At 48.0% G+C, this 14,699-nt stretch overlaps 1 protein-coding gene across 4 annotated transcripts in view; it reads left to right on the plus strand.

Moving 5' to 3' along the window:
- LOC137299672 (leucine-rich repeat-containing protein 14-like) overlaps nucleotides 1-14,699 on the plus strand; it is a 31,846-nt gene that overhangs the window by 3,657 nt on the left and 13,490 nt on the right. For 3 of the 4 annotated variants that reach the window (XM_067968611.1, XM_067968619.1, XM_067968626.1), the window contains exons 2-3: nucleotides 6,120-6,495; nucleotides 10,105-10,146. In XM_067968611.1, coding sequence (XP_067824712.1) covers nucleotides 6,170-6,495; nucleotides 10,105-10,146 — 368 coding nt within the window. In that variant the 5' untranslated portion in view covers nucleotides 6,120-6,169. The remainder of the gene's footprint in view (nucleotides 1-6,119; nucleotides 6,496-10,104; nucleotides 10,147-14,699) is intronic. The other variant, XM_067968633.1, reaches the window with a different exon arrangement.

A 14,699-nucleotide genomic window follows, 5' to 3' on the forward strand; every position in this document is an offset into this window, starting at 1 on the left:
ATACTGTGTGCAGTTTTGGTCTCCTTATTTAAGAAAGGACATAATTGCTTTGGAGGCGGTTCAGAGAAGGTTCACTCGACTGATTCCTGGGATGAGGGGTTATCTTATGAGGATAGTTTGGACAAGTTGGGCCTGTATACACTGGAGTTTAGAAGAATGAGAGGTGATCTTATTGAAACATATAAGATTCTGAGGGGACTTGAAGGAATAAATGCTGAGAGGATGTTTCCCCTTGTGGGAGAGACTAGAACTAGGGGCCACAGTTTAAAAATAAGGGGTCTCCCATTTAAGACGGCGATGAGGAGAAATTTTTTTCTCAGAGGGTATGAGTCTGTGGAACTCCCTTCCCCGGAGAGCGGAGGAGGCAGGGTCATTGAATATTTTTAAGGCTGAGTTAGATAGATTCCTGATTAACAAGGGAGTCAAAGGTTATAGTTGGTAGATGGGAAAGTAGGTTTGAGGTCACAATCAGATCAGCCATGATCTTATCAAATGGCAGAGCAGGCTCGAGGGGCTAAATGGCCTACTCCTCTTAATTCATATTCGTATGCACCCTAAACCTGATATCAGGCTGCAACTTCATCTCTGGTTGGATGGGACTCGAGTGGCAAGAGTGCTACCACTGAGCCAAGACTGACACCTATAATGGAAATAAATTATAACAGAAGCCGCCTCTATGAACTTGTCATGCTCTAGCCACATCCTCTTGCCAGCGGTAGCAGATTCAGGTACCTTTGCCGGGTCCTTAAAGAGAAAGGAAAGCCTAGTTCAAAGTAGGCCCTCCTTTTCATGGGAGGATAAAATACTCAACATAAATTCTCTTAGGGTTTTAGTAGAAATGTTGATTTTATGGCTAGCTCAGTAATGCTCAGATCAGTTGGAACTCACTGTTCCTGTGGAAGTGTTCCAGGACACATGGGATGCTCACTGTTGGTGACATTTCCAGTACGTTCTAGTGCAGAGGAACTTGATTTGTCAGTCTACATGCTGGGTGTAAAATTAACATTTTTACTGAAACAGCAAAGAAATTAATACCGATTTTATCATCCTCTTCTATTTAAAAAAAAAGAATTCTTCCCACTAAACTTTCCTGCCTATTTGATGAAAGCAGGAAAACTCCAAAGTTTCGGTTTTACTCTTTTGGAATCCCTCAATTTGACGATTATTAAGTACCCGTGTAAATCTCCAAAATCAATAAGTAGGTCATTCTGACCCTCTCTCCACCGGATAAATCCAAGGTGATTGCAGTCCAGATTTAAAAAAGGGAAGTAATTACATTTATAATTGGGACCACAAGTGGACTCCTAGGTTGCAAGATCTGCTTGGGCAGAAGTGTCAGATTGTGATGTAGAATTTACATCTTGATCGCTGGTCACAAGCGCATGCATCACCAGGAGAACTAAGTTAGCAAAAGTTCTTAGCCCACGCTTCTGTGCAGATCTGGAAGCAGTGCCCGTGGCTTCAACGCCATGAAGCCACATCACCACCTCAAAATGCCTGCCCTGGATCCATCGTCCTGACGAACATTGCCCGAATCTCTAATCCCCCTTTCCTCTCTCTCCCACCACTAGGATAATACGGAAAGTACTGTTTGTGAGGCTACAGCACTAAGATGTGACATTTCAGTGTTTAGTCCCGGACTCGCACTATCCATTCCCACCCCCACAGCTCAGGATAATGAGCGCACCTGACAGCTACTGTGTAAAACACTGCTTGGGTACATTTTACAGCTGGTTTATGTATTTTTATACAGCTGTCTTACCTGTTTTATATAAGAAAATAGGTAGAGCATACGTTTTGAAACTGGGTCCCGAGACTCTAACAGATCAGTCAGGTCAGATGCCTCTGTCTGTTATCTCCTCCCTGTATTGCCTTTAATGCATTATTTCTGTTGTATACCAATAGAATGTTTCAAGCCATACAATGACACTCTTTTACTTTGAATAGTTGGCACTGTCTTTGTAAGTTAGGACAGGGCGTCCCTGTGATGAGAGTATGTTAATATTTGCAGGGGTTCCCCATACAGCTGTAGAGAAAGATAAAGTGCCCTTTCCTAGAAAGACACAAATTGTGGAGAATGTTTCCTGTCTGGGAGAAGATGCAACTGTTTCAATCAGTACGACTAATGTAATGATAATTACAGAGGGGAGCCATCTTTAAAGCATAGAGTAATTAAACTGAGCAGCAAGGGTGCTGAAACATCATGGCTCAGAAATTAAGTAGAAATGATAATTTCAATCGAGGGCCCAGCTGTCTGTCTTGCCGCCAGACACAATCATTCTCTCCCTCCCCAAAACATCAATGTTTCATCAAAAATAAGTGTAATATTAAGGAATGTTCATAATATCGTAGTAGGTATAGCACAGGAGGAGGCCATTCAGCCCATCGTACCTGTGCCGGCTCTTTGAAAGAGCTATCCAATTAGTCCCATTCTCCCGCTCTTCCCCCATAACCCTGTAAAGTTTTTCCCTTCAAGTATTTATCCAATTCCCTTTTGAAAGTTACTATTGAATCTGCTTCCATCACCCTTTCAGGCAGTGCATTCCAGATCATAACAACTCACTGCGTAAAAAAATGTTTCCTCATGTCGCCTCTGGCTCTTTTGCTGATCACCTTAAATCTGTCTCTTCTGCCACTGGAAACAGTTTCTCCTTATTTATTCTATTAAAACAGTTCATGATTTTGAACACCTCTATCAAATCTCCTCTTAACCTTCTCTGTTCTAAGGAGAACAACTCCAGCTTCTCCAGTCTCTCTACATAACTAAAGTCCCTCATCCATGGCATCATTCTAGTAAATCTCTTCTGCACCCTCTCCAAGGCCTTGATATCTTTCCTAAAGTGTGGTGCCCAGAATTGAACACAATACTCCAGCTGAGGCCTAACCAGTGTTTTATAAAGGTTTAGCATAACTTCCTTGCTTTTGTACTCTATGCCTCTATTAATAAAACCCAGGATCTGATATGCTTTTTTAAACAGCCATCTTAACTTGTCCTGCCACCTTCAAAGAATTGTATACTTACAACCCCAGGTCTCTCTGTTCCTGCACCCTCTTTAAAATTATACCATTTAGTTTATATTGCCTCTCCTTATTCTTCCTACCAAAATGCATCACTTCACACTCATCTGCCATGAGCCTGCCCATTTCACCAATCTGTCTACATCCTCCTGAAGTCTGTTACTATCCTCCACATTGTTTACTACATTTCAGAGTTCATGCCATCTGTTATTTATAAAAAAAAAGTATGCTTGACAAATTCATCAGAAGGCCTTTTTTAAAAAAAATCTTTATTATGAACCTCTATTTTTAAATTTTATATGTAATGCACACTTGCTGCAAGTATCACACTTGCCAGTCTATTGTTATAAAACAGTATATCCTCTGACTTACTGTGAGCAACTGCTAGCATAAAAGATTAGATTGTTGCACAATCTGCCTCAACCACTAACCCTGGAATTTAATTCCACAGCCTCACAACTCCGTGTAAAGAGGTTGCTCCTGCCTTCTTCTAAATATCGTACATTGTACCTTTATCTGTGGGCCCTTTTTCTTGATTGCCCAATTACTGGAAACAATCTGCTTCTATCTATCCTGTTCCATCCGTTCATAATTTTAAACACTTGTCCAAACTCTGGTTGTGAACATTTTTGGGTGTATAACATTAGGGTAAACTACTGGTGAATACAGGTCTCTCAGACTGCACTTTGGCAAAGATAGTGTGGAGAAATTTAAGGAGGAACTGGATAAATATTTGATGGAGTGGTGCAATTGAGGAGCATTAGGTTTCGGGACTGGCCGGAGTACTTTTCGCACCCGTACTTTTCCGTGTTTCTGTGTCACTGCTACACATGTTAGCTTAAAAAAAAAATCACCCCCCAGTGTATTGGTACCAAAATGCAAAATAAGCTTAGTGACAACGTTGCAGTGGTTTCTTTCACCTGTTCAGTGCCACACAAGTCTTGTTGCAGTACAACAGCCGTGTCTTCCTGTCAACAGAATTGAAAAATTCAGTGCTGTACTACATCATAACATTACTGATTGTAATGTCAGCTATTCTAACAACGAATTCGATGATCCGATCTTTAAAAAAATAATTGTTTTCAGGTTATGGGTGACGCGAGCAAAGCCGCGTTTATTGCCCACCCCTAGTTGCTGCAAGAAGATGGTGGTGGGAATTCTCCTTGAACTGCTGACAGTGCCAATAATGTTAACAAAATGGTGTTAGGTAGGGAATTCCAGGAATATGACCCAGTGGTGAAATAGGAATGGTAATGTCTGTGACAGGATGGTGTGTTATTTGGAGGTGACGTTGCTGCTCTTGTCCTTTTTGCTGGCAGAGGCTGTAGGGCCAGAAGGTGCTATGGACCTAATACTGGCAAACAACGAGAGAAGCTGAGCGAACGGCAGCCTGCACTGAATACACAGCAACAGCCAAGTTTGTTGAATTATCTCCTGCACTGGTTGTAATTGATCCTGCATGTACAGTGCCTGTGGAACTAGACCCGTGGTGTGAGCCAGCACCTTCAGGAGAGGGGGTGAAAAATATCAGTGAAAGAAAGAGCTTGCGTTTATATAGTGCCTTTCATAATCTCAGGACTTCCCAAAGCACTTAACAGCCAGTGAAGTGTAGGCACTGTTTAACATCTTATCCAAAAGATGGTATGCAGACAATATAACATTTTTATTATTAATCAGCATTATTTAGTGCAGAAAAACTAAACACAATGCAGGAGGTTTACATGAAACTTCTTGTAGTAAAAATATTATGTTTTAGGTAGACTACTAAGTGCAACAAAGCAACTACCCAGTAGCAGTTGACTCCTTGATCTTGGTGGGCCATTGAGGAGATGAAATGCTTCTCCAAAGGAAGAAATAGAAATCAATGATTTTTCAAAATTATCTTTTAATGGCCAGCCACGCATTTGCTGCAGCTTGGGAGCAGGTGTCCAATCGTTCCCTTGGTCAAGAAATACAGAAAAAGTGGAGCAAAAATGAACTATTTGAAACAGAGAGTGATGTAGAATTAATGATGCCCATTAATGGGCCGTGTTAATCTCCTGCTTGGTTCTACTGAGCAGTTGACCACGGTTCAGCTGGGATCGGGTACTCTGGTATGGTAACTATCTGTGCCTGTACAAGGTGCTGACACAGAAATGATGTGGAGATGCCGGTGATGGACTGGGGTTGACAAATGTAAACAATCTTACAGCACCAGGTTATAGTCCAACAATTTTATTTAAAAATCACAAGCTTTCGGAGGCTTCCTCCTTCGTCAGGTGAATGTTCACCTGACGAAGGAGAAAGCCTCCGAAAGCTTGTGATTTTTAAATAAAATTGTTGGACTATAACCTGGTGCTGTAAGATTCCTTACATCTGACACAGAAAGTCAGTGGAGCATAGAATCATACAGCACAGGAGGCTATTCGGCCTATCGTGCATGTGCCGGCTCTTTGAAAGTGCTATCTAATTAATCCCACCTCCCCTGCCCTTTCCCCATAGCCCTGCAAATTTTTCCCCTTCAAGTATTTATCTAATTCCCTTTTGAAAGTTACTGTTGAATCTGCTTCCACCGTCCTTTCAGACAGTGCATTCCAGATCGTAATAACTCACTGCGTTAAAAAAAACATGTCTCCTCATCTCCCCCCTAGTTCTTTTGCCAATTACCTTAAATCTGTGTCCTCTGGTTACCGACCCTTCTGCCACTGGAAACGGTTTCTCCTTATTTACTCTATCAAAACTCTTCATGATTTTGAACGCCCCTATCTAATCTCCCCATAACCTTCTCTGCTCTAAGGAGAACAGCCCCAGCTTCTCCAGTCTCTCCACATAACTGAAATTCCTCATCCCTGGTATCAATCTGGTAAACCTCCTCTGCATGCTCTCCAAGGCCTTGATGTCCTTTCTAAAGTGTGGTGCCCAGAATTGGGCACAATACTCCAGCTGGGGCCGAACCAGAAGATTTATAAGGGTTTAGCATAACTTCCTTGCTTTTGTCCTCTTTGCCAAGGATTGGTGTAAACTGCTGAGTCAGATCATAGACACCGATCTCCAGACACCAATGGTACAAAAATAAGTTGTATTTCTCAGGTCTGACTGTCTTTCTCTCTCCCCCGCTGCAGCCATCCATTGACTGCAACATCAACTTGATCTGGGCTGCTTGTTTGGAAGGATGAATTCTCTGGTCTTCTTCTGCGCTCAGAAAGTAATCTCGGACCACGCTTCGACCCGCAAAGCCCTGGACTACATCCCCCACGAGATCTACCCAGTGTTGTTTAAAGCCGCCTTCCTCGACCTGCGGACACTGGTGCTGCGTGATGTGGTGCAGAGGTGGCCCTTCAGCGTTCTCAACTTCTCCACCATCCTGAAGAGGTGCAAGCACTGCGACCGCGACGTGATCCGGGAGAAGCCCAACAAGCAGTGCTTGCAGGCGGTGATAATGGGAGTGAAGGACTACCTATTAAACGAGCTGCGACAGAACCGCGTCCTCACCAACAGGTACTAACTGGGGTGGTTCCACCGGGAGTGAACTGGTTATCAGTGTTGTCGGCATTTATTAATATTGGGATCTATTAATGATTTGACGATCGGTATGTATAAATAAATATATTTTTAATACAAAAATTAAAACAGTTTTGGTTGCTCAACTGATGCCTTAACCAGATGAGTGACTCAGACCAGGAAGTTCCAACACCGCTCTCTGCAGAGCTTTCTAATCTCAGTGGTAGAAATTTGCCTCCTTCCCTAGACAAGGGAAGGACTAATCAGCCAGGGTTCCCCACTCATGATCGTTATCCAGTGACCCCCCCCCCCCCCACCTGCTGAAAGTGCACATGTGGAAGTTGGGCGAGAGCTTAATCCAGGTCAGCTGTGAACAACCCCTTTCTATGGTTGAATAGCCTGCCGGCTCACACATGAAGAATGGCCTCTTAGCTGAGGTGCCCCGGCGCCCGCAGTCCTGTGAACCCGTACCCCGGCAAGGAGTGGATGCCTTAGGAGAGGAGCAAAGAGGAGAACTGGCAGGAGAAGGGGGAAAAAATTTCAACCAGATTTGGACTGAAATTTGGAATGTGGGTGGGAACTGCAAATTATACAACTGATCTGGAGGGAGGTAGAAGAGGCTGGGTCACAGGAAGTTTCTCGTGATCTCTGTCCTTTCCCAGACCGTGGGAAGACATGTGACTTCTGTCCTTTCCCAGTCTGTGGTCAGACACACCGTGACCCCTGTCCTTTCCCAGACCGTGGTCGGGCACAGCGTGACCCCTGTCCTTTCCCAGACCGTGGTCGGGCACAGCGTGACCCCTGTCCTGTCCCAGTCCGTGGTCGGGCACAGCGTGACCCCTGTCCTGTCCCAGTCCGTGGTCGGGCACAGCGTGACCCCTGTCCTGTCCCAGTCCGTGGTCGGGCACAGCGTGACCCCTGTCCTGTCCCAGTCCGTGGTCGGGCACAGCGTGACCCCTGTCCTGTCCCAGTCCGTGGTCGGGCACAGCGTGACCCCTGTCCTGTCCCAGTCCGTGGTCGGGCACAGCGTGACCCCTGTCCTGTCCCAGTCCGTGGTCGGGCACAGCGTGACCCCTGTCCTGTCCCAGTCCGTGGTCGGGCACAGCGTGACCCCTGTCCTGTCCCAGTCCGTGGTCGGGCACAGCGTGACCCCTGTCCTGTCCCAGTCCGTGGTCGGGCACAGCGTGACCCCTGTCCTGTCCCAGTCCGTGGTCGGGCACAGCGTGACCCCTGTCCTGTCCCAGTCCGTGGTCGGGCACAGCGTGACCCCTGTCCTGTCCCAGTCCGTGGTCGGGCACAGCGTGACCCCTGTCCTGTCCCAGTCCGTGGTCGGGCACAGCGTGACCCCTGTCCTGTCCCAGTCCGTGGTCGGGCACAGCGTGACCCCTGTCCTGTCCCAGTCCGTGGTCGGGCACAGCGTGACCCCTGTCCTGTCCCAGTCCGTGGTCGGGCACAGCGTGACCCCTGTCCTGTCCCAGTCCGTGGTCGGGCACAGCGTGACCCCTGTCCTGTCCCAGTCCGTGGTCGGGCACAGCGTGACCCCTGTCCTGTCCCAGTCCGTGGTCGGGCACAGCGTGACCCCTGTCCTGTCCCAGTCCGTGGTCGGGCACAGCGTGACCCCTGTCCTGTCCCAGTCCGTGGTCGGGCACAGCGTGACCCCTGTCCTGTCCCAGTCCGTGGTCGGGCACAGCGTGACCCCTGTCCTGTCCCAGTCCGTGGTCGGGCACAGCGTGACCCCTGTCCTGTCCCAGTCCGTGGTCGGGCACAGCGTGACCCCTGTCCTGTCCCAGTCCGTGGTCGGGCACAGCGTGACCCCTGTCCTGTCCCAGTCCGTGGTCGGGCACAGCGTGACCCCTGTCCTGTCCCAGTCCGTGGTCGGGCACAGCGTGACCCCTGTCCTGTCCCAGTCCGTGGTCGGGCACAGCGTGACCCCTGTCCTGTCCCAGTCCGTGGTCGGGCACAGCGTGACCCCTGTCCTGTCCCAGTCCGTGGTCGGGCACAGCGTGACCCCTGTCCTGTCCCAGTCCGTGGTCGGGCACAGCGTGACCCCTGTCCTGTCCCAGTCCGTGGTCGGGCACAGCGTGACCCCTGTCCTGTCCCAGTCCGTGGTCGGGCACAGCGTGACCCCTGTCCTGTCCCAGTCCGTGGTCGGGCACAGCGTGACCCCTGTCCTGTCCCAGTCCGTGGTCGGGCACAGCGTGACCCCTGTCCTGTCCCAGTCCGTGGTCGGGCACAGCGTGACCCCTGTCCTGTCCCAGTCCGTGGTCGGGCACAGCGTGACCCCTGTCCTGTCCCAGTCCGTGGTCGGGCACAGCGTGACCCCTGTCCTGTCCCAGTCCGTGGTCGGGCACAGCGTGACCCCTGTCCTGTCCCAGTCCGTGGTCGGGCACAGCGTGACCCCTGTCCTGTCCCAGTCCGTGGTCGGGCACAGCGTGACCCCTGTCCTGTCCCAGTCCGTGGTCGGGCACAGCGTGACCCCTGTCCTGTCCCAGTCCGTGGTCGGGCACAGCGTGACCCCTGTCCTGTCCCAGTCCGTGGTCGGGCACAGCGTGACCCCTGTCCTGTCCCAGTCCGTGGTCGGGCACAGCGTGACCCCTGTCCTGTCCCAGTCCGTGGTCGGGCACAGCGTGACCCCTGTCCTGTCCCAGTCCGTGGTCGGGCACAGCGTGACCCCTGTCCTGTCCCAGTCCGTGGTCGGGCACAGCGTGACCCCTGTCCTGTCCCAGTCCGTGGTCGGGCACAGCGTGACCCCTGTCCTGTCCCAGTCCGTGGTCGGGCACAGCGTGACCCCTGTCCTGTCCCAGTCCGTGGTCGGGCACAGCGTGACCCCTGTCCTGTCCCAGTCCGTGGTCGGGCACAGCGTGACCCCTGTCCTGTCCCAGTCCGTGGTCGGGCACAGCGTGACCCCTGTCCTGTCCCAGTCCGTGGTCGGGCACAGCGTGACCCCTGTCCTGTCCCAGTCCGTGGTCGGGCACAGCGTGACCCCTGTCCTGTCCCTACCGGGCTGCTCTTTCGTGGTCAGATACAGCATGACCCCTTTTGCCTTCCTGTCATGCTCTGCTGTAGGGCCTGGCATAGTGTAACCCCAGTCCTGTCTGACAGGTTTCTCTGTATTGACCTGGCGTGGTGTGAATCCATATCCTTTTCCTGCGAGGCTTCTCTCAAGCGATCTGGCACACTGCAGGAAGTATGGGAGATGGAGCTAGGGGATTGTCGGTGAGTTCAGCAGAGGTCTGGGAATGTTCCTTCACTTATAGGGAAGTGAGGGTGGGGGAAAAGGAGAGATTAGAGCCAGACCTTTCAGGAGCGAGATTAGAAAACATTTCTACACACAAAGGGTTGTAGAAGTTTGGAACTCTCTTCCGCAAATGGCAATTGATACTAGCTCAATTGCTGAATTTAAATCTGAGATAGATAGCTTTTTGGCAACCAAAGGTATTAAGGGATATGGGCCAAAGGCAGGTATATGGAGTTAGATCACAGATCAGCCATGATCTTATCAAATGGCGGAGCAGGCACGAGGGGCTGAATGTCCTACTCCTGTTCCTATGTTCCTATGTTCCTAGATGAGCTGGATTTGTTAACTTGATTTTTGTTATTTTACAGAAAAACAAAAGCGTCAACATCTCAGGACATTTACAAGCTTAGGTACAGCAAATGCTATTAATCTGTATGAGAGAGAAAGTGCAGAAAGAATGAGGGTACTTGTCATGTGTAGTGCTTCCCCTTTGTGTCTCACAGCAAGTCTTTTTTAAAAGAAAACAACTCCCTCCCACTCAGAATAATTTGGGAAGGAGCCCTATGCCTGCCTGTAGTGCTCTGGGCAAGAGTCTTTGACCTTGTCCTCTCCCTGTCAGGCTCATCTATTAGACTGGAGGAGGTTTATAGGCCTGTACTCAACCTGTCTGTAATGTCCTGTGGGAGAGTGATAGTCCCTTCCCCCTGTGTCCCAGGGTCCTCTACAGCCCTGTGGGAGCCATAGCACTTTCCCTCTCCATCCCAGGGTCCTCAACAGCCCTGTGGAAGGGTCTTAGACCCTTCCCTCCATCGCAGGGTCCTCTATACATTCATCATGGAGTCGTAGACCCCTTTCCATCCCAGGGTCCTCTGTAGTGCCCTGAGAGAGTCATAAACCTTCCCTTCTCTGACATGCTCTGTAATGACCTGTGGTGGGAGGGGGAGGGAGAGGAGGCTTCTTTATGCCCTGTTAGAATTGATGACCTGCTGGAATATTGTCTTGATAATCTATCCTCTCACTGCCACACAGCAGGCAACTGCAAAAGACTTGATGGGAAATGTGGCTCCTCTGTTTGCTGAACCATGCATTCGTTGGTGGCTCGTGTATGTGCCCCATCAGTTTTCCCTCTATATGCCAGATGCTGTTGAAATGCATCCAACTGCCCCATGTTGGGCAGCCAGGGTCTGCAGAGGAGTGCTTTCAAAAGACTTGTGGTTCTATGATGCAAAAAGGGATGAGAAAAGACCTTACATTGAAAGTACTCTGCCCATCCCAACCCCTCCAGTTGCCTAAAGGTAAGCTTTGCTGGAAGAATTGCTGTATAGATTATTTTTAGTTTGAGGAGGGTGTGGTGTTTTGGTTGTCCAACCCAGGGTGGTAGGACATAGCGACTAAGATTCCTCATCTCTGGTCTGGAATCACAAAGGAACACCTAGCTACTTCCTCTCGGGTGGGTGGGGGGAGTCTGAAGATAATCACCTCCCCATTCCTCATGCACTTCCTCACTGCCATTAGTGGACTTGGAGCAGATTTTTCCTTGCTGGCACCCTCAGTAAGAGAATGGTATAAGGCATGGGGAGACTTCAGATAGCAAAAAAAAATGCACATAGCTGTGAAAAACAAAAGGATTTGTTTCCCTAATTTATTGCTGCATTTAGGTGGCGGACAAGTGGGAGTGGCTTACAAACTGGAATCCAATTGAGGGGCCGAGAGTGTTTCCATAGAACAACCTACAGGAGCAATTACAAAGCTATAATCGAAGATACTTCATTTAATTGGGAAAGGCCATGGCCCATAATTGAATTTAATGTTGAAAGGAGCAAAAGAAAAGATAAGTTGGTTCAGGAATTGGCTATTAAGTAACACCAAGCCTGGATTCTAAAAGACTGAAGATTGTAGGAGGAAGGAAAAAGAGAGGCGAGAAGCTCTACAGTTTTACGGTCCTGTAAAAGGTTGAGTTTAGGAGATCATAGAATCATAGAAGTTTACAACATGGAAACAGGCCCTTCGGCCCAACATGTCCATGTCGCCCAGTTTATACCACTAAGCTAGTCCCAATTGCCTGCACTTGGCCCATATCCCTCTATACCCATCTTACCCATGGAACTGTCCAAAAGCTTTTTAAAGGACAAAATTGTACCCGCCTCTACTACTGCCTCTGGCAGCTCGTTCCAGACACTCACCACCCTTTGAGTGAAAAAATTGCCCCTCTGGACCCTTTTGTATCTCTCCCCTCTCACCTTAAATCTATGCCCCCTCGTTATAGACTCCCCTACCTTTGGGAAAAGATTTTGACTATCGACCTTATCTATGCCCCTCATTATTTTATAGACTTCTATAAGATCACCCCTTAACCTCCTACTCTCCAGGGAAAAAAGTCTCAGTCTATCCAACCTCTCCCAATAAGTCAAACCATCAAGTCCCGGTAGCATCCTAGTAAATCTTTTCTGCACTCTTTCTAGTTTAATAATATCCTTTCTATAATAGGGTGACCAGAACTGTACACAGTATTCCAAGTGTGGCCTTACACTTAATGTCTTGTACAACTTCAACAAGACATCCCAACTCCTGTATTCAATGTTCTGACCAATGAAACCAAGCATGCTGAATGCCTTCTTCACCACCCTATCCACCTGTGACTCCACTTTCAAGGAGCTATGAATCTGTACTCCCAGACCTCTTTGTTCTATAACTCTCCCCAACGCCCTACCATTAACGGAGTAGGTCCTGGCCCGATTCGATCTACCAAAATGCATCACCTCACATTTATCTAAATTAAACTCCATCTGCCATTCATCGGCCCACTGGCCCAATTTATCAAGATCCCGTTGCAATCCTAGATAACCTTCTTCACTGTCCACAATGCCACCAATCTTGGTGTCATCTGCAAACTTAAATGCCTCCTAAATTCTCATCCAAATCATTAATATAAATAACAAATAACAGCGGACCCAGCACCGATCCCTGAGGCACACCGCTGGTCACAGGCCTCCAGTTTGAAAAACAACCCTCTACAACCACCCTCTGTCTTCTGTCGTCAATCCAATTTTGTATCCAGTTGGCTACCTCACCTTGGATCCCATGAGATCTAACCTTATGTAACAACCTACTATGCGGTACCTTGTCAAAGGCTTTGCTAAAGTCCATGTAGACCAGGGTGATGTGATGAGTCTTGGTTTTTAACACAGTGAAGATGCAGAAAGGAGAAATAATGAGTAGGATGGTGTATCTGGTGCTTTAAAAGAATGACAGGAAATTTCAGAGAAGCATGGATCACAATACTGATAAGATAGAAACAAGAAAGGTTGTGATTGGGCCAGGAGTTGGAGAAGGGCAAGGCTGGTAGAAGTAGGGAACCTTGGATGACTCGGGAGATTGAGGCACTAGTCAAAAATAAGAAGGAGGCATATGACATGCATAGGCAGCTGGGATCAAGTGGATCCCTTGAAGAGTATAGAGATTGCCGGAGTAGAGTTAAGAGAGAAATCAGGAGGGCAAAAAGGGGATATGAGATTGCTTTGGCAGATCAGGCAAAGGTGAATCCAAAGAGCTTCTACAAATACATAAAGGGCAAAAGGGTAACTAGGGAGAGAGTAGGGCCTCTTAAGGATCAACAAGGTCATCTATGTGCGGAACCACAAGAGATGGGTGAGATCCTGAATGAATATTTCACATCGGTATTTACGGTTGAGAAAGGCATGGATGTTAGGGAACTTGGGGAAATAAATAGTGATGTCTTGAGGAGTGTACATATTACAGAGAGGGAGGTGCTGGAAGTCTTAACGCGCATCAAGGTAGATAAATCTCCGGGACCTGATGAAATGTATCCCAGGACGTTATGGGAGGTTAGGGAGGAAATTGCGGGTCCCCTAGCAGAGATATTTGAATCATCCACCGCTACAGGTGAGGTGCCTGAAGATTGGAGGGTAGCAAATGTTGTGCCTTTGTTTAAGAAGGGCGGCAGGGAAAAGCCTGGGAACTACAGACCAGTGAGCCTGACATCTGTAGTGGGTAAGTTGTTAGAGGGTATTCTGAGGGACAGAATCTACAGGCATTTGGAGAGGCAGGGACTAATTAGGAACAGTCAGCATGGTTTTGTGAGAGGAAAATCATGTCTCACGAATTTGATTGAGTTTTTTGAAGGGGTAACCAAGAAGATAGATGAGGGCTGTGCAGTAGACGTGGTCTACATGGACTTCAGCAAAGCATTTGACAAGGTACCGCATGGTAGGTTGTTACATAAGGTTAAATCTCATGGGATCCAAGGTGAGGTAGCCAATTGGATACAAAATTGGCTTGACGACAGAAGACAGAGGGTGGTTGTCGAGGGTTGTTTTTCAAACTGGATGCCTGTGTCCAGCGGTGTGCCTCAGGGATCGGTGCTGGGTCCGCTGTTATTTGTTATTTATATTAATGATTTGGATGAGAATTTAGGAGGCATGGTTAGTAAGTTTGCAGATGACACCAAGATTGGTGGCATTGTGGACAGTGAAGAAGGTTATCTAGGATTGCAACGGGATCTTGATAAATTGGGCCAGTGGGCCGATGAATGGCAGATGGAGTTTAATTTAGATAAATGTGAGGTGATGCATTTTGGTAGATCGAATCGGGCCAGGACCTACTCCGTTAATGGTAGGGCGTTGGGGAGAGTTATAGAACAAAGAGATCTAGGAGTACAGATTCATAGCTCCTTGAAAGTGGAGTCACAGGTGGATAGGGTGGTGAAGAAGGCATTCAGCATGCTTGGTTTCATTGGTCAGAACATTGAATGCAGGAGTTGGGATGTCTTGTTGAAGTTGTACAGGGCATTGGTGAGGCCACACTTGGAGTACTGTGTACAGTTCTGGTCACCCTATTATAGAAAGGATATTATTAAACTAGAAAGAGTGCAGAAAAGATTTACTAGGATGCTACCGGGACTTGATGGTTTGACTTACAGGGAGAGGTTAGACAGACTGGGACT

This window comes from Heptranchias perlo, chromosome 2 (assembly GCF_035084215.1).
Source record: "Heptranchias perlo isolate sHepPer1 chromosome 2, sHepPer1.hap1, whole genome shotgun sequence".
Lineage (NCBI taxonomy): Eukaryota > Metazoa > Chordata > Chondrichthyes > Hexanchiformes > Hexanchidae > Heptranchias > Heptranchias perlo.